The 19,931-nt window shown below is 40.2% G+C and overlaps 1 protein-coding gene across 9 annotated transcripts in view; it reads right to left on the reverse strand.

Annotated features, from left to right (window-relative positions):
• Positions 1-583: 583 nt before the first annotated feature.
• The window catches only part of LOC128696417 (uncharacterized), a 61,085-nt gene continuing 41,737 nt past the window's right edge, over positions 584-19,931 (reverse strand). For 8 of the 9 annotated variants that reach the window (XM_070092314.1, XM_070092311.1, XM_070092313.1 and 5 more), the window contains 15 exons: positions 18,167-18,389; positions 15,330-15,491; positions 14,712-14,882; positions 14,194-14,409; positions 13,538-13,771; positions 12,545-12,705; positions 10,720-10,947; positions 9,276-9,527; positions 8,907-9,123; positions 7,586-7,792; positions 7,094-7,247; positions 6,781-7,006; positions 4,225-4,345; positions 2,957-3,059; positions 584-2,778 (listed from right to left, as the gene is read on the reverse strand). In XM_070092314.1, coding sequence (XP_069948415.1) covers positions 1,406-2,778; positions 2,957-3,059; positions 4,225-4,345; positions 6,781-7,006; positions 7,094-7,247; positions 7,586-7,792; positions 8,907-9,123; positions 9,276-9,527; positions 10,720-10,947; positions 12,545-12,705; positions 13,538-13,771; positions 14,194-14,409; positions 14,712-14,882; positions 15,330-15,491; positions 18,167-18,389 — 4,048 coding nt within the window. In that variant the 3' untranslated portion in view covers positions 584-1,405. The remainder of the gene's footprint in view (positions 2,779-2,956; positions 3,060-4,224; positions 4,346-6,780; positions 7,007-7,093; positions 7,248-7,585; positions 7,793-8,906; positions 9,124-9,275; positions 9,528-10,719; positions 10,948-12,544; positions 12,706-13,537; positions 13,772-14,193; positions 14,410-14,711; positions 14,883-15,329; positions 15,492-18,166; positions 18,390-19,931) is intronic. The other variant, XM_070092312.1, reaches the window with a different exon arrangement.

The following is a 19,931-nucleotide window of genomic DNA, read 5'->3' on the forward strand; positions in this document are numbered from 1 at the left end:
CAGATCATTAACCAAGACAGCCTCGCCAGTTCCACTAGTTTGTTTTTGGATACAATAAATGTAGAGACGAACTTATGAAAACTTAAGTTTCTTCTCTGATCAAGGGTCATCTGTATGCTACCTTTTATTAAGAAATAAGGCCAAATGCAAGTGACGAGTTCCCCGCAAAGAATTTGGACACTTGGTACCTAGATCAAGATGTAGAGAAGATCTTTAGGTTTTATTTAAATCTTATTGGTAGAAGAGAGACACGGTGCTTTCAGTTCCCCCCCTTTTTTTTAATTAAATTTCCTTAGTAGGTGTATAACTTTTGTATTGTACCCCAAATCTCCGAGTCTTGAGGGCAGTGAAGCGGACATTTAACACAGCAGAGCAAGACACACTAGAATACAATGTTACCCCATTTGGTAGGGCAAACACTACATTGAAAGAAGCATACCAGTGATAGTTTTTTCTCAAGAGCTCTCTCAGATCATCTCATACACCTTACCTTCTAAACAGCAGCGTCACACTGTTGAAGAACTCAGCTTGTGTGACGCACGCACAACATAACTCTCATTGTTAGGTGAAATAAAAACCTTCACAATATTTCCGGAGTATATTTTATAAGTACATGGCAAAGCCTTTTTGAGATCTCTCATCGAACTTATATAATAGAACAGCAAATAATATTGACTTACAGTTAAACATACGTGGCAGACTTCTAAGTCGTATAGTAATAATTCCTAAACTGATTAAGAAAGCCAACCATTACTGCTCAATATTTTTGTTGGGCAGTAAAAGTAATGTACTGACTATAATTTCAATGACTCCGTATAACCTCTCGAATATTATTATTATTATTATTATTATTATATTATTATTATTATTATTATTATTATTTTGAGAAACCAATTAAACCGTAAGGATCAGACAACGCTTGGAGAATAGGAGGTAATCAGGTTTGATTTAAGAGCACAAGCAACCTCCAGTCATGTGATGAAGAGAACTCCATCAGCAACATAGCACCCCTCATCCTTTCCCTCTTGAAGGCTTGAAGGGAACCCACGAATAAAAGGTGTTAAACACTGGTAGTGAGTTTAACAACATTAACGTTGTAACTGGTACATACATACAGTATCTTTATTCATGTTTTAAAAACTGCTGTTGATAATTCATCTACTCTAATGACGAACGTAATTACATTTACGAATATTTCCTGGTCTTAATTCAGGACTTATCTTGAAACTCTGACGTTCCAACGCCACTCTGGTGACCAGTGCACATACTGAAAGAACCCTCGTCGTCAGTACCTCACTCCCAACCACAAGATATGGGCGTGGCTGAGGTGGACGTATTAAGTATTGTGGTAGAGTAACATTCTGATCAGGAGAGTAGGACAATGCTGATGGCTTCTCGCCACCTTCTATACAGTTTTGCTGTTGGCTGCCGATGGTTCCCTTTCATTTTGAGACTGGTTATCTTGACCTACATTGGGACCATCTAAGAATGTAGAAATTTCTTGATTATCACTTACGTCGCCCTTGGCGAGTGAGCCTTGCCACGAGTGGATCATCTTGGTTTGTGGTTCAAGATGCACAGGATTGCATATTCGCTCTTCTTGAGAAACATCATGTCTCCATTTCATAAGTGTGTTAACCACTGTTTGGACTTTATGCTTCTGCAGTGTTGAATTATCGTGAATTTTCTTGAGGTGCTGAGTCTGTTTCCTTTGTATTTTTTCTCTGATGTTCATAGGTAGGTAGCCATGGTCGGTGATGGTGTTCCGCTGACCAATATTATCTTTGCAAGTGTTCGTCACCTCTACATTACCATCTTCGCAAGTGCTCGTCATCCCTACACTACCATCTTTGCAAGTGCTCATCTCCTCTACACTACCATCATTGCAATTCCTTGTTACCCCTACACTACCATCGTTGCAAGTGCTTGTCACCCCTACATTACCATCTTTGTACATGTTCATCACCCCTACACAATCGCTTCTGCAAGTGTTGGTCATCCCTACATTAGCATAACAAGGCTCACTCTTGCTAGGCTCACAATGCATTTCATCAGTAATCACTTCAGAGGACCTTGGGTTGTCAGTCTCCTGGTTTACATATCTTCTTGCTTTGATATTTTTATTGTGTTTCGTTGATTTTATATTTGCTCCTTTGGAAAAGTTTTTATTCTTCGGTATTGACATGTTTAAGTATTTACTTGAAGTGCTACTGTCTAAGTGTGAGTGATGTGCGACGGGCCTCAAAGTGCTGCCTGGATGCATGACTTTAGGAAGCTCATGGATAACAGGATGATGGACGTTGAATGATAAATTCCTCCTTTTTTCTAACATTCTAGCATCCATCTCCTCGTAGATCATCGTGGAAGGATTGAGGATGTCCTGAGGACTCGTCGTTTCTTCCCCACACATTAAGTTGGTTCCCCAGAGGAAGAGGTTCTTTGGACGTTTTGCGCCTATGGTGACGCTGCAGTTACCACCACGGGCGTACAGTGGGAGGCGGGTCTTGCGGTCTAGATCTAGACGATGGCTGAAGGGACCAGCGTAGTCTGTAGGTGAGTGCAGAAGCTCACCATTATCTGGTAGCATTATCGTAGTTGTCGTCTGCGACCAGAAGGAACCCCCACGAGCTCGAAATTCAGAAAGATAGTCTTTAAGGCCAGATCTTCCCTCGGGAACACTCTCGTAGGTCCTAACAGATGGAATTCTGCAGCCCAGCAGCCCGTCCATGCAGCCTTTACCCCGACCGTCTTCGTCTTCAATCTTGAACTCTTCGTGTTCTAAAGGACAAAAATATATATTAATTAACTTCACTTTTTTCCAGGAGTATATATTGCTGTTATATATCTTATCAAACGCATCAAGAATTTATTATCGGCTTAAAGCAAAGGTTCATTTATTTAACAGTTCAAGTGTTTCCACAAAAAAAAAAAAAGCAGATAAACTTTTATTTTTTACCGTCTTGAGATGATTGTTGGGAAGTATGAGTCAGTGGACAGTAGCAATGAAGACCAGAGGCGTCATCGCTGCTACACATGTACATCACCAGGATCACCACGCTCTTGTAGAAGAAAGAATTGGGAACAAATACTTTATGTTCGGTACATGGAAAACACAAGCCTTGTAACATAGTGATAAGGTTGCTTTCTAATTATCTATAGTTATATTATAAAACCAGTTTGAAGATGACAAGTCTGGCATTGTAAACTATCCTCGTCAAGATAAAGTATGTTTAGTAAAGCTTCGAGGCGGTTACTTTGATGTTACTGATAGACTCTGATCTTCAGAAATAATGCTAGTCTTCTACTTTATCCTATATTTAAAGAGTTATTATGATAATCTCTAAAGTTTTTTAAGAGTAATAATTCTAATTTGCAGCGTGTTGTATAGGCTGTATTGAAGGTGCAAGAGAAACTGCTGGATAACATTAAACTGGTCCTGGGTATTAATGTGTATGTGAATACCCATCCTTAGTCCACAATGTTCATTTTTTCACGAATTATAGTACATCAGTTTCTGAACGTTCTCGTATTCTCGAGTAATTCAATTTTAGGCTTAAACAATAAATAAGTAGGGTTGAATTTAAGAGGGACACGACTAGCATGGATCATTAGGCTTACTACAGTGCTCCTCCGTTCTTATGTTATATATATATATATATATATATATATATATATATATATATATATATATATATATATATATATATATATATATATAACTGGCAATACGAAACGTGGGCCCCATTCAAGAAGGGCTTCCTGATTTTGGTTCTTGATTCGGTACCTTTAAATTATTATTATTATTATTATAATCAAGGGGGAAGCGCTAAACCCGGAGGATTATACAGCGCCTGGGGGGGGATGTGGAAGGCATTCAGGCTTAATTCGGGGAACTGGAGCACAGATCCAATTCCCTAAATCAAGAGCCCCTCACCAACATCAAGGAACCTTCCTTGAGGGGTCGGTACCTTTAAAATATGAGACTGTTTAAAGCAGAACATTCTTCACGTGTGTAATGGCGTTCCTGTACAGATACAGATATGTCAATACCTACACATATGTACAATCAAAACATTTGTTATAGGAGACGCCAAGTCTCCTATAACAAGGATTGAAAAAGTCATCAGCAGCGAAGGATATCCTTCAGCATAAATTTTGATTGTGCATATGTGTCTTATTTCTTTTGGAATACTTGTTTAATGGAAGTGTATATGCTTAGGTTACCTGTGTGAGGGTGACCAGGCAGAAGAAGTAGCGACCCAGGTGGTGGTGCTGGATGAGGCTGGCACTGACCAGGGTCCACTCACCGGCTACCACCATCGCCAGCTGTTTCACTCGTCCACACCTGTTCAACCACAGTAGTAGAATGGGAAAATGTAAGTTTGGTTGGTTACCTTTAAGTATCATATTATGATACACGAAAGGAGGCGCTGACCAGGGAAGTGGAAACTATCGAACTTAAGCTAAATGACTCTTACAGGAACCAGGAGAGGCAGGAGGAGCTTAAAGCTATTAGTGAAATTGAAAGAAATTCAAAATATTTCTTTTCATATGCCAAAAACAAGGCAAATACCACATCTAGTATCGGGCCCTTACTCAGACAGGATGGGACTTACACAGATGACAACAAGGAAATGAGTGAAATATTGAAATCCCAGTACGACTCTGTGTTTAGTGAACCACTAATCGGTCTGAGGATCGACGACCCAAATGATTTCTTCATGAATGAGCCTCAAAACTCCATAAATGTATGCCAGATTTCCGACATTACCCTAACTCCGATAGATTTCGAAAAAGCCATTGACAACATGCCTATGCACTCAGCCCCGGGCCCAGACTCGTGGAACTCTGTTTTCATTAAGAACTGCAAGAAACCCCTCTCGCGTGCCCTAAGTACACTATGGAGGAGGAGCTTGGACATGGGTGAAATTCCACAGTCACTTAAAACAACGGATATAGCTCCACTCCATAAAGGTGGCAGCAAAGCATTAGCTAAGAACTATAGACCAATAGCTCTGACGTCCCACATCATAAAAATCTTTGAAAGAGTGCTAAGAAGCAGGATTGCAAATCACCTGGATTCCCAAAATCTGCACAATCCAGGGCAACATGGGTTCAGGGCAGGTCGCTCCTGCCTCTCACAACTACTGGATCACTATGACATGGCCTTGGATGCACTGGAAGAAAATCAGAATGCAGATGTAATATACACAGACTTTGCAAAAGCATTTGACAAATGCGATCATGGCGTAATAGCCCATAAAATACGTGCTAAAGGAATAACTGGGAAAGTGGGGAGATGGATCTTCAACTTCCTAACAAATCGAACACAAAGAGTAGTGGTCAACAGAGTTAAATCGGAGGCTGCCATAGTGAAGAGCTCTGTTCCACAAGGCACAGTACTCGCCCCCATCTTATTCCTTATCCTCATATCAGACAAACAGAGATATACACCACAGCACCGTATCATCCTTTGCGGATGATACTAGGATCTGCATGAGGCTGTCATCTGCTGAGGACGCGGTTAACCTCCAAGAAGATATAAACAAAGTTTTCCAGTGGGCAACGGTAAACAATATGATGTTCAATGAGGACAAATTCCAGCTACTCCGTTATGGAAAACTGGAGGAGATAATAACTAGAACAGAGTATACTACTGACTCCGGCCATACAATAGAGCGGAAAAATAATGTAAGGGACCTGGGAGTAGTAATGTCTGAGGATCTCACTTTCAAGGATCACAACAGTGCCACGATCGCACGTGCAAAGAAAATGATAGGATGGATAATGAGAACTTTCAAAACGAGAGATGCCAAGCCCATGATGATCCTTTTCAAATCACTTGTTCTCTCTAGGCTGGAATACTGCTGTACATTAACATCTCCATTCAAAGCAGGTGAAATCGCAGATCTAGAGAGTGTACAGAGAACCTTTACTGCACGTATAAGTTCTGTCAAGCACCTTAACTACTGGGAACGCTTGGAAGCACTTGACTTGTACTCGTTGGAACGCAGGAGGGAGAGAGATATCATAATCTACACTTGGAAAATCTTGGAAGGAATGGTCCCAAATCTGCACACAGAAATCACTCCCTACGAAAGCAAAAGACTGGGCAGGCGATGCAAAATGCCCCCAATAAAAAGTAGGGGCGCCATTGGTACACTAAGGGAAAACACCATAAGTGTCCGGGGCCCAAGACTGTTCAACAGCCTCCCATCAAGCATTAGGGGAATTGCCAATAAACCCTGGCTGCCTTCAAGAGAGAGCTGGACAGATACCTAAAGTCAGTGCCGGATCAGCCGGGCTGTGGCTCGTACGTTGGACTGCGTGCGGCCAGCAGTAACAGCCTAGTTGATCAGGCCCTAATCCATCGGGAGGCCTGGTCATGGACCGGGCCGCGGGGGCGTTGATCCCCGGAATAACCTCCAGGTAACCTCCAGTGCGGACAAGTTAATGAATAAGTATATGAGACTGTTTTCTTATAGCAGTAGAGCAATTCTCGGTGTTTCTTGTTCATTATTATTATTATTAATTTTAGTAGTAGTAATACTAGTTTATTTTTTTTTTCGATAAAAAGTGGATGTGTAACACTAGATTCAAACTTATAAACTTAAACAAAGAAGATATGATCTACGATAGTTAACTAAGATTCAGATACGTACAGTAGTGAGTGTGAAGGAATTAAAGTATTCTTGACTGGTGGTGAACAGTTGACAAGCAGCCTTAATGACCCTCGTGTAGTCGATAAGCTTTAAACTCAATCATCTAACCAACACTTACACGAGAGTGAGGCTCCTGTGGTCGGGCGAAGCTGCCTTGATGAGAGCCAGGTGCTTCAGGTTGTGCCTCGCCAGCGCCACCCACAGGAGGAACACGGCCATCATGGAACCCAGCACGCCCGCCGTCAGTGTCCAGGCGTCACCCAGGGGCAACCAGGGCAACCCTTGTGGGTACTGGTACAAATGCTCCGCCGCCCACACCGCCAGCCCGACGGTACACGACACGGCTGTTTTGTTATGATGATTTGTATTATTATTAATTATTATTGTTGTTATTATTATTTGTTATACTGAGAAAAAAAAAGGTGACTTACCGATGACAGCGAACGTTACTGTGTGTGTGGGCGACATGGGCGTAGTGTGGGTGGTAACTGCTAGATGCTGGTGGAGAGCCATCTGTTGACTGACGCCCACACCCATACACAGAACTAGACATGAGCTGCCGACCGCTCTCACACCCACAACCACCTGGCAAACATACCAGCAAGGCAGCATATTACTCTTAATATACTTAATGAATATAGTTCGGGTCAATTACTTTCTGATATATACGATAGTGTTAAGAATATACTTTATTATTATTAGTATTAGTATTATTATTATTAGTATTAGTATTATTATTATTAGTATTAGTATTATTATTATTAGTATTAGTATTATTATTATTAGATACGTATTAGTGGATGCCCCATTATTCATCATTGTGTATCACAGTCAGAATGTGAGTCGGTGAAGGAATAAGTGAACTGTGAGATGTTTCACATATCTGTGAGGTGTTTCGCACACCTATGCAGTGTCCTACACACCTGTGATGTGTTCCACACGACGAAGACGGCGAAGGTGAGGTTGAAGAGGGTGAGAGCGAGGCACTTGAGGAGACGCAGCTGCACGGTGGTGAGAGAAGCTCTGGGGAGCAGCAGCAGCAGACACACAGCAGTCACAGCTGCAGACAACACACAGCTGCCAGCTACACTGGCCTCTCCTTGCCTTTCATGGGCTCCACTATCTCTCTGCTGGTTCACCATTCATAGCACATGAGTTATCAATATATCTTAATGGCTGAGGGGGGTCATCGCCCCCGCGGCCCGGTCTCAGACCAGACCTAAATTGGAAAGGAAATATTACCGGAATATGAGCTATTACAAAACAAGTATCTATCGACAAGTGCTTTTGACAAACGGTAACTGACTGAAACATGCAGGAGAAAGTCAAGAATAAGTGTAAACAGAAGTTTATATAACATACATGTCATCCTACATGTTCACAAGATACAACAGCAATCCAGAGTACAAAAACATTTTATAGGCTTCTCTTTTTTCACATTCATATGATAAGACTGTACTACCTCCTAGGATGGTTGTCTACCACCCTGGTACTTCCTATACCTCACAGTGTAAAACAAAGATACCAGCTATCAAAGACTTGTAATCACAAGTTCCTTCGTGTAAGGACTTCAGAGGGTTACTGAAAATCACTACAAGATGAGGGCTCTTTACATAAAATAGAAACTACCTTTTTTACCGTATTTTCCGGCATATAAGGCGCACGATTATGCGAGACTTAAATTTAAGATGATGTTTGGAAGCAGTTGTAACGTATTATTATTATTATTATAATCAAAAAGAAGCGCTAAGCCACAAGGGCTATACAGCAGTTGTAACGTAACATTAGTAAACAACTGCTAAAGCGTAACCTAAAGCCTACCCTTAACCCTGACCTTGAGCATATAAGGCGCAGATTGATTTTCTAAGACTTGGAAAAAAGACGCGCCTTATATGCCAGAAAATACAGTAACTAATGTAACTTCTCTATAAAAATTTACTTTTTATACTAGATGGTTATAATTATAACCTTAATTTTTAAAGGGGTGGACCGGTAAGCCAGTGGAAGGCCTCGGTCAGATGACCAAAATTCGAGCTGCGGATCATCATATGACTAAGACCCGCATCAGGAAACACTTTTCCTGTTTCTTGACAATCTTACCTAACTTAACCTTTTCTATAAATTGGATACAGCAATAATGTCTGGTTCAGACATAATGTAGGCTTCATCTGTTTTGACCAATTTCACTTTCTGCACTGTATTTTTAGAGAAAATTTGTCCGAAATCAGGTAGTGAGGTACTAACATGTGTTATTTCTGGAAGTGTCGGTGAAACCAGCAGAAGAGTGAAGAGGCCTTCTCCCCGGCACAGACACACACACCGGCCCCCACTAGTGCTATTATCCTGGTGATCGCTGTTGTTTCCCTCTCCTGACTCTAGCAGGGAGCAGGGACTCAGGTCCCAGCTGAGTGTTCCCTCCTCCAGCCATCCCAGACCGCAGGCAGGCACCCGTGTTGCCTCCCTGCAGAGTGCGGGGAAATAATGATGAGAGCTGACAGTGATTGATTTTTGGGGTTTAAAGCACAAATGAGATATTCTAACACTTTATCAGTTTGCTGTATATCCACATAAATAACGTACAATAGAGTGTGTATCAGTCAGTCAAAAATCTACCTCTGTACTGGACAGGAGGAGTAGGTAAGATACGAGACAAGTTTGGAATTGGCGAAGTTGGTGGGAATGATGTGAGCGTCCGTTGCTTTTCTGGTCGAGGCTGTATTATTACTGGTCGACGCTTTTTTCCAGGGTGAGACAGTGCTCCTGGGTAAGGCAGTGCTCCGGGGCGAGTCTGTGGACACAATGTGACGGTGCTCCACAACCTCCACCAGTGCTGCCTCTACCAGTATAGGCTCTTTAGTGTCCTCCCTGAATACATAAATATTCTACAAACAGATAGCTATATATATATATATATATATATATATATATATATATATATATATATATATATATATATATATATATATATATATATATATATATATATATATATACACACACACACACACACATTAGTTCTACAATACATACGAAATTACTACCACAACCTTATGTGAAAAAGTTGATGTCTGTCTTGACAAGTTACGCATTTCCTCGTCCACCCAAAAAGAGAGTTTAAGACTATCACTATACTCGTCACTATGTGACAAAAGCCACACAAAGTGATCAAGCTACTTAAATTAACCTTTCGTACACCTCTCTCCCTACTTACCCATGACTTTTTTCACTGCTCTATCCCATCCCACACCTTCCCCTCCATGTACTTGTCATCCCTGTTATGGCGAAATGAAAAAAAAAGTTACCTAGAGTAATGTATACCTGGAGGGTATAATGAAGTACAACTGTATAATAAAGTACTGTAATGTATAATAAATTACAACTTAACTAGAAATAATTAATATTTCTTAGTTTACTTAGTGAGAGTGGAGAACCTAATCGTCACATCCTATCTTATGATCTATTGATCTGTGGTAAACTTGCTTTAAACCCCAGTGATTCCTTTAAGGAGCTCCTTGACTCTGTTGAGGGGCTGCTGATCCAAGGAATTGGACCTGGGTTTTCCTTTCTTTGCATAGAACTTGCTTACCTCCCATTCCCTCTAAGTGCTGTCTGACCCTTAGCAGTTTAGAACTTACTAATAAACGCAATAATAATAATAATAATAATAATAATAATTAATAATAATAATAATGAATTCCAATACGAGTTGGTGGTGTGTTGCTCGTCCTTGAGTTACAGTAAAGGAAATTACGGAGGAAGTATTGAGCTGATGTAAGAAGCAAATGATCGTGCAGCATGTACGTGGTGAAGAAATTAAAATGGTAATGGATGAGACTTGCAGAAAGAGAAACGCACAAAAAAAATACATGACTGTCCACAAATAACTCACAAACTGGAAATGGAAACAGCGATTCTTCGGTGTGTCCTCAACCCTTAACAAGTTATTATTTGACAAGAGTCCTGGGAGAGGCGAAGCATCGTTTAGTTTCTATTTTGAATTTGTGGGTTAGCTTGGAAATGTTCCAGTCACGGTATTGTGACTTTTATCTGTCAATACCTGAGTGTCTCACGTTGATGGTAGGGGAAGTTTTCGGGGCGTAAAAATATCACAATCCCCACCGACACCTGTTGTTTGTACTGCTGTTGCTGTTGCGGCCCCTTCACTTCCACCGGCGCTGCTTCCTCCTGTTCCTCTCGCTGCTGCAACTCTTTCAGTGTCATCGTCCGAGCTTGTGTGTCGTCAAATGAGACCTCCACACGTACACTCAACAGGGGCACCGCTTCTCTGTAAACAATTAATTATCAGAACAATATATATATATATATATATATATATATATATATATATATATATATATATATATATATATATATATAAAGCTTGCTTCTAATGCATTAAAAAAAATATTCTATATTACAGACATGTTTCACAGACATTTGTAAAATTGCAACTGTGATAACTTTCATTTTATGTTAGATTCATTATCTGTTAAGACATTTCTCCTTAATAATTTCGCAATAACTTCTTTTACATCCCATCTATATAATGACATTAGAGAATCATGATAATATAACACATACGTGTTTAAGTTCCACTTTTACTGGAAAATATTCCTTGTCTCTCACAGACAAAAATCTGAACTGCATTTTCCTCTTAAAAACTCATTACAGTTTTCATCACCTTACTAAGTCTTACATACACCTCACAACACGTAAGGGAGCCTTATGAGGTTCAGCAAAACGAACATAGCAACTGGTTGTACGACCACCGCCAAGGACCAAATCAAGAAGGTCAACACATTTAAATCCGGAGTGGAAGTGTATAGGCTTCCTTTTGATAGGATGTGAGGTATACATAAAGAAAACAGCTAGGACCATGGGACAGAGAGTTAGAGACCACCGATGGTGCCTGTAGCCACGACCAACTTAGGTATACTTGTGTGCTTACATTGGAACACAAACTGGCACCTTAGTAAATGGGATGGAGCGGAGTTAGTGATAGAGGTGAGTGATATACACCAGCATCGTTTAGAGGCAGCTGTGACTTCATATCGAAGACTGTCAAACAAAGTTCATGTAGTTTTAGTCTACGAAACTCTGGGTAGGATAATAACAAAAATAGATGAACACTGCAGTAGGCCTACTGGCCCAAACTAGTCAAGTCCTTTTTTAAACCAACCATTCCCACCCACCCACTTGACCAACATATCCAATGCATCACGATCAGATGGCACAGACTACCACGGACTAGCCGTCACTCTACCAAGTGACGCCTCTACATTACCTGGCTTCTGTTTCTCCTAGCCTCTTTGTTTCTAGTTCTGTATTAGCATTAAAAAACCTCATCAGTAAGAAACGTCTCCTTTAGTAAAAGTTCTAAATGTACATATGCCTTTATTTAAACATGACACACTCTCAAATGATAGTGAGCAATCAAGCTGTTGGAGTTGGCATCTAGGGTATGATTACTGCACATTCCTGTGACTAAAATATCAGCAAGTAGCATGTACATACTAACATTTATAACTTATATAAAATATAATCGGTAAGAATTATTATTATTATTAACAGTAGTAGTAGTGGTGGTAGCAGAATTAGTAGTAAAAGCTGTGGTGGTGGTGGTAGTAGTAGTAGTAGTAATGTAGTAGTAATAATAATAGTAATTGTAGTAGAAGTAGTATCATCTTTATAGTGTATGTTTGTCAAGTGTTAAATCAGTGCAGGTCGTATAGTTCCAAATAAATACTATTATGAAAAACTCGAAAACACTAAATATATTTTCTCTTATGAAACACAGATCTCATATAAATGTTTAGGAGCCCAAGAATTTTGGTACTCAAAAAGGACTATGTATATGTACCACAGCTCAGAAGACAGAATACCTCCTGGGTTGGCAGTCTGTTGTTACGACGTGATCTTCCTGGTTAAGGTGCGTAACTCTTCCTACCAAGTGAGGTAACCACACATTCTCACCCTGAGTTGAGGACGACACCACGACAGTCCTCAAGTGTCTCCTGCTTATTTCCAACATCCTCCAGGTAGTCTGCGGTAAGAAATAATCTCTTTTAAGTTGTAACACGAAGTTAGGCTTAAGAGCTGCGATAAATTAATTGCGAATTTGCTCAGAAAGATGAGTTGCACATTGTGCAGGAAGAATATCAATATCAACAGAACAGCTTTAGCAATAATGAAGAACTCAAGTATCCTTTATCAGTGCAAATCTTGACCTGATGCCTGCAGTAAAATAAGAGGTACACACGCTATTTAAAATATCTTTGTGAAAAATTTTATGCTAGTAGTATGTGTACAGTACTACAAGAGTGTTTGTATTGATATGTGCGAGTTGACGTGAGATGCATTATTATTGAAGATTCGCCGGTTTTCTCCCGGCTCGGGCCTCTTCCAAGTTGTGGCCCGGCCTTGGCTCCCTCTCTAGGGAGTGTCTGAGACCTAAGTCTCCCATGGGAGGAGGCACAAGTACCCCCTCATCTTAGGGACCAACTGTCCCCAGGCCTAGCTTCTCGTAGGGAGAAGCTAGGCCTCTCTGGTCTGCCATCCCCGCCCCAAGGGGGATAATGGGAAAGACAGTCTTGTGAGCTGAAAGCTCGGGCTCAGGCACCTACCCTACCCTAGAAGGGCTAGGCATGGTGTCGATGGTGAGATGCAAATGTACAATGTGAGATTAACAAGGAATTTTATTCCGAGGAATGTGTTCAGCAATTTATTATATTATTATTATTATTATCACTTATTACTATTATCACTATTATTATTATTATCACTATTATTATCATTATTGTTATTATGATTATTATTATTATTATTATTGAAAGTAAGCGTTAGACTCGTACGGATAATAAAACTATGTAACTTACAGTGAAGGATAGAGTTTTCTTCTGACTGACCACTGTTTCGAGGATACTGAGGAAAGTATGAAGGGAAATGATCTGTTCTGTCGCCCCCAACATTTCCAGGATATGAACGATGCTCGCTCCTTCACCTGGAAGAACGGGCGAGACCCTCTCTTGCAGGATCTTGAGAATATTCTTTGCTAGACCCTCTAGATCCTCAGGAAGGGAGCGGAATCCTCGCGTGTAGAGATACAACGGCTAAACGATGCAGAATTATGGGTCAGTGAGGGGAAACAAACAACTGCTTACTGAACTGTTTTATTGAAAAGTGAGAAGGTTCGCTGACTAGTGTTTGATTGTATACAAACTATATTTACGAAGTTGTAATCTGCACTTTGCATAAATTAAGTGAATATAAATGAAAACTTCTCCTAAAAAAGAGTAAACCTTAAGTATAACTTTTCTATTGTTTCTGACTCTATTGACCCAGCGGATTTTGTCCCATATATCCGAAATTCTTCATGTAGGGGTTTCTTATATTGATGGCTTACTATTTTTTTGTGTAACAAACAGAAACACTATGTGCAGTATTCATAGAACTTTTAATTTAACTATAACAAATTAAAAATGGTAATCTATTTAGACAATAAGAGGAAGATAATGCTGGGTGTCCATCTCACCGTGGTAGTGTACTTGAGCGGCTGATAGATACACTCAGAAAATTCGGGAATGTCCCAGCTAGGTTGTGAGTGGGAGGAACCTGAGGGTGTGGTGAGGGTAGGGTCCTGCCACACTGACGGAGAGGAGTCCGGGTGTTCACTCAGGATACGGCAGTAACGAGTGGCTCCTGAGCCTTGGTAACCTTTCGGACACGGTACTTCATCCCGTTCGTGAACCTGAATCAGAAACATTGGCTGCTATTTCCCGAAATTTTGAGCTTGTGGGCTAATAGATTCATGTAAATTAACATAAGAGCCACATGTAATCAAAATTATTCTCAAACACGGAGGGGTGGCTAAAAATCTTTGAAAGACGAGATGAACAATAGAATAGACGAGGAGTAAAAAAATGTAGGCAGTTAAGACATATCTAGTAAGAAAGAACTTCATTAATGGAGGCAGAAATAATAATGTAACCAGCACAAGTTATTAACTAGCATGATAAGGGTTGGTGGGCAGCTTTGAGGAACACTACTGACCGGGGTGAGGCTCCAAGTGACACCGTAAGCAAAGTCATTGTGGCAGGCGAGGGCGGGGGAGGTGACCACGTGTACTACAGCCGAGGTGTTCGCTACCTCACCGTCCACATCCACAGGTGTCCACATGACACCCTGTTCCTCCACCATGATGCACGTTACTGTCACCGACCTCTGTAACATAGCAAGGTAATCGCAACGTGTTACTTTACTGTCACCTCCGAGACGCTGATAATAATAATAAAACTGGTGTTGAAATGCTGGGATTGTAGTCCATTCATTAGAAGTCGCTTGATGCAAGTGAAGAACTGATGAATCGTGATTGACTCCCCATTTCTCAGGTGCAGTATGACCTCCTGCGGTTAAACGCTACCCCATGAATAGTACTGTATAATAATAATAATAATAATAATAATAATAATAATAATAATAGTGTCATCAAAAATGAGTGACGCAAAATGAAAACTCATGTGGATAAAAATCTGAAATATAGATGAGAGAGATGTATATAATTTAGCTTCAGTCAACTAAAGATGGGACTTGACCGGAACGGAATTACATGTATTTCACACTTTTCTGTCCATTAGTCTCTCATTGCGTAAATATTTCATCAGCACTCACCGTGACGTTAAAAATGGTGAGAGTGAAGCCTCTCCTATGTATGGGCGTGGAGCTGGTGTGGGTGTAGGCGTGGGCTGGGTGTAGCAGCCAGTGGACGGTGTAGTGGTGGGGGTCGGCCCATGCTCGGTTCTTAGTGGTACACTCAATCTCAACATCTTCACCCTGCAACACAACACTTCACTTGACTTACAGATTCAAATTTCAGTGGTGTAGCTGAATTTAAAGTTTATTAAAAATACTCATCAACCACACACTGGTTCTCGTAATTTTTACCCACTGCAAACACTTACCTCTCCTCCCTCTCTCTCTCTCTCTCTCTCTCTCTCTCTCTCTCTCTCTCTCTCTCTCTCTCTCTCTCTCTCTCTCTCTCTCTCTCTCTCTCTCTCTCTCTCTCTCTTTATATATATATATATATATATATATATATATATATATATATATATATATATATAGAGAGAGAGAGAGAGAGAGAGAGAGAGAGAGAGAGATAGCGAGGGGCTTGGACTTCCAGCAAGCGTGCGTGAGCGTGTTAGATAATGAATGGAGACGAATGGTATTTGGAACCTGACGTTCTGTTGGAGTGTGAGCAGGGTAATATTTAGTGAAGGGATTCAGGGAAACCGGTTATTTTCTTATAGTCGGACTTGAGTCCTGGAAATGGGAAGTACAATGCCTGCACTTTAAAGGAGGGGTTTGGGATAATGGCAGTTTGGAGGGATATGTTGTGTATCTTTATACGTATATGCTTCTAAACTTTTGTATTCTGAGCACCTCTGCAAAAACAGTGATAATGTGTGAGTGTGGTGAAAGTGTTGAATGATGATGAAAGTATTTTCTTTTTGGAGATTTTCTTTCTTTTTTGGGTCACCCTGCCTCGGTGGGAGACGGCCGAATTGTTGAAAATAAATTACATACATACATATATATATATATATATATATATATATATATATATATATATATATATATATATATATATATATATATATATATATATATACACACACAAATAACCTGCACATAAAAGAGAGAAGCTTACGACGACGTTTCGGTCCGACTTGGACCATTTACATTGTTTTATATATATATATATATATATATATATATATATATATATATATATATATATATATATATATATATATATATATATATATATATATGTCATGCCGAATAGGCAGAACTTACGATCTTGGCTTAAATAGCAACGCTCATCTTGCCATATAGGACAAGTGAAAATTTGTGTATGCAATAATTTCGCCAAAATCATTCTGAACCTAACGAAAAAAATATATTTCACTTGTTTGTTTAGTATTAAATTATTGTAAACAAATCTAAAATATATTTAGTTGGGTTAGGCTAAAATAAATTGTTCTTGTTATAATAAGGTTAGGTAAGTTTTCTAAGTTCCTTTTGGTGCAAAATTATAAATTTTTACATCAACATTAAGGAAAAAAATATATCTTTAAACGTATAAGAGAAAATTTCAGAAAGAACTGAATTTAAAATGAGTTCTTGCTAATTGACCAGTTTTACTCCACGCAAGAGGCGTGGAGTTAAAAGATAAAGAATCACACACAGGGTGGGAGTTGTCACAGCTGCTCTTTGCTGATGACACTGTGCTCTTGGGAGATTCTGAAGAGAAGCTGCAGAGATTGGTGGATGAATTTGGTAGGGTGTGCAAAAGAAGAAAATTAAAGGTGAATATAGGAAAGAGTAAGGTTATGAGGATAACAAAAAGATTAGGTGATGAAAGATTGAATATCAGATTGGAGGGAGAGAGTATGGAGGAGGTGAACGTATTCAGATATTTGGGAGTGGACGTGTCAGCGGATGGGTCTATGAAAGATGAGGTGAATCATAGAATTGATGAGGGAAAAAGAGTGAGTGGTGCACTTAGGAGTCTGTGGAGACAGAGAACTTTGTCCTTGGAGGCAAAGAGGGGAATGTATGAGAGTATAGTTTTACCAACGCTCTTATATGGGTGTGAAGCATGGGTGATGAATGTTGCAGCGAGGAGAAGGCTGGAGGCAGTGGAGATGTCATGTCTGAGGGCAATGTGTGGTGTGAATATAATGCAGAGAATTCGTAGTTTGGAAGTTAGGAGGAGGTGCGGGATTACCAAAACTGTTGTCCAGAGGGCTGAGGAAGGGTTGTTGAGGTGGTTCGGACATGTAGAGAGAATGGAGCGAAACAGAATAACTTCAAGAGTGTATCAGTCTGTAGTGGAAGGAAGGCGGGGTAGGGGTCGGCCTAGGAAGGGTTGGAGGGAGGGGGTAAAGGAGGTTTTGTGTGCGAGGGGCTTGGACTTCCAGCAGGCATGCGTGAGCGTGTTTGATAGGAGTGAATGGAGACAAATGGTTTTTAATACTTGACGTGCTGTTGGAGTGTGAGCAAAGTAACATTTATGAAGGGATTCAGGGAAACCGGCAGGCCGGACTTGAGTCCTGGAGATGGGAAGTACAGTGCCTGCACTCTGAAGGAGGGGTGTTAATGTTGCAGTTTAAAAACTGTAGTGTAAAGCACCCTTCTGGCAAGACAGTGATGGAGTGAATGATGGTGAAAGTTTTTCTTTTTCGGGCCACCCTGCCTTGGTGGGAATCGGCCAGTGTGATAATAAATAATATATATATATATATATATATATATATATATATATATATATATATATATATATATATATAGGGCTATCTCTAGTCCTATATAAATTACCAGTTATAAAGAGAAGACATTTTTTAAATTTTATTTTTCTCGGTAGGAGACGGCCGGTGTGTTAAAAAAAAAATCTTATGTATACTGATTGAAGGTGAGATCTACAGTAGTATAGGCCTACCTACCTGAGTGACGGTAATTACACGAGTAATGTCTAGCTGGAGTGACTGATTACTTCCTGCCCGCACCATCTGGGAGTCCAGGTAGCCCCGGTCAGCCACCTGGCATACGTAGGTACCTCTGTCCTCCACCTGGGGCTGCAGGATCCACATCATGATGGTACACTCGTGGTCTGCGCTGCCTTTCTTAGCCATCACCTTCACCCGCCATGTTCCTTCCTCAGACCAGCTGTCGTACCCGTACATGAATAAGACACGTGTGCAGCACTTGGCTATCTTGACTTTGGAGACGTTTCGCCAGTCAGTGGCTTTATCATTCCGATACAGTGAATAATACTGGAGACGATGGAAGACATGAAGAAACACAACACAGCCTGTATACCATGTACATGTACTTGTAGTAAATAAAAATATTATATTATTATAGTTTGAGGTAAGCAATCCTCAGTCTTGAAAAGAGGGACTGACCACCCCTTCACATCTTCTACCTTCTCCACTAATTATTCTCTGCACTGGATTAATAAAGCCGCAGGTGGGCGACACTTCTCCATAATAAAGACGTGCAAGTGTCGAACATTTGTCTTATTCATCTAGTGTAGGTTTTGTGCACCGTTAACATCTACTGACGTACGCATACGTCAACCAGGGACGAAGAAAATGGCTGAGGTTATATTGCATATTCATTAAGGGGAGAGCACTAAATCCGTAGGGGTGACACGGCGCCTGGGAAATGGGAGATAATCAGGTTTGATCCAACCAATATTTACATGTAAAATGATAAATGATATCAAGGGTCTTGATACCGGTCAAGGGCTTGTGGTCCACGGAACTGGAGCTGCCTTCCCTTGGATTAAACCTGACTTGCCTCCCATTCTACAAGCGTTGTAGGACCCATACAGGTTTATAACTTCTCATGGAAATAATGTTACTAATTACACCTGAAGGATATCTGAAGTATGATTTCAGGGGTCAGCGCCCCCCGCGGCCCGGTCTCAGACCAGTTATTCTCAACATAATAATGAATATTTTTTAATCCAACAATAAAGAATTAAATATAAATTCTGTAAATAAATAAAAAAAACAGTTTATATTCATAAACATTGGGAAATAAATAAAAACTGAAGAAAGATTTGTGTACACAACGTGCTTGTTTGAGAAACACTGTGACACTGTGTAGCAGAGTGTACCTCATCAGTGTGTGATGGTTCAAGATTTTCACCAGTGTAGCTGCCTGTGTAATATTTTGTAGCACTGGGTAACACTGTAATATTGTGTAACACTGTAATATTGTGTAACACTGTAATATTGTGTAACACTGTAATATTGTGTAACACTGTAATATTGTGTAACACTGTAATATTGTGTAGCACTGTGTAACACTGTAATATTGTGTAGCACTGTGTAACACTAATATTGTGTAACACTGTAATATTGTGTAGCACTGGGTAACACTGTAATAATGTGTAACACTGTGATATTGTGTAGCACTGGGTAACACTGTAATATTGTGTAGCACAATGTAATACTGTGTAGCACTGTGTAATACTGTAATACTGTGTAGCACTGTGTAACACTGTAATACTGTGTAACACTGTGTAACACTAATGCTGTGTAACACTGTAATACTGTGTAGCACTGTGTAATACTGTGTAGCACTGTAATATTTCGTAGCACTGTGTAACACTGTAGCACTGGGTAACACTGTAATATTGTGTAGCACTGTGTAACACTAATACTGTGTAGCACTGTGTAACACTGTAATATTGTGTAG

This window comes from Cherax quadricarinatus, chromosome 39 (genome assembly GCF_038502225.1).
Source record: "Cherax quadricarinatus isolate ZL_2023a chromosome 39, ASM3850222v1, whole genome shotgun sequence".
In the NCBI taxonomy this organism is placed as follows: domain Eukaryota; kingdom Metazoa; phylum Arthropoda; class Malacostraca; order Decapoda; family Parastacidae; genus Cherax; species Cherax quadricarinatus.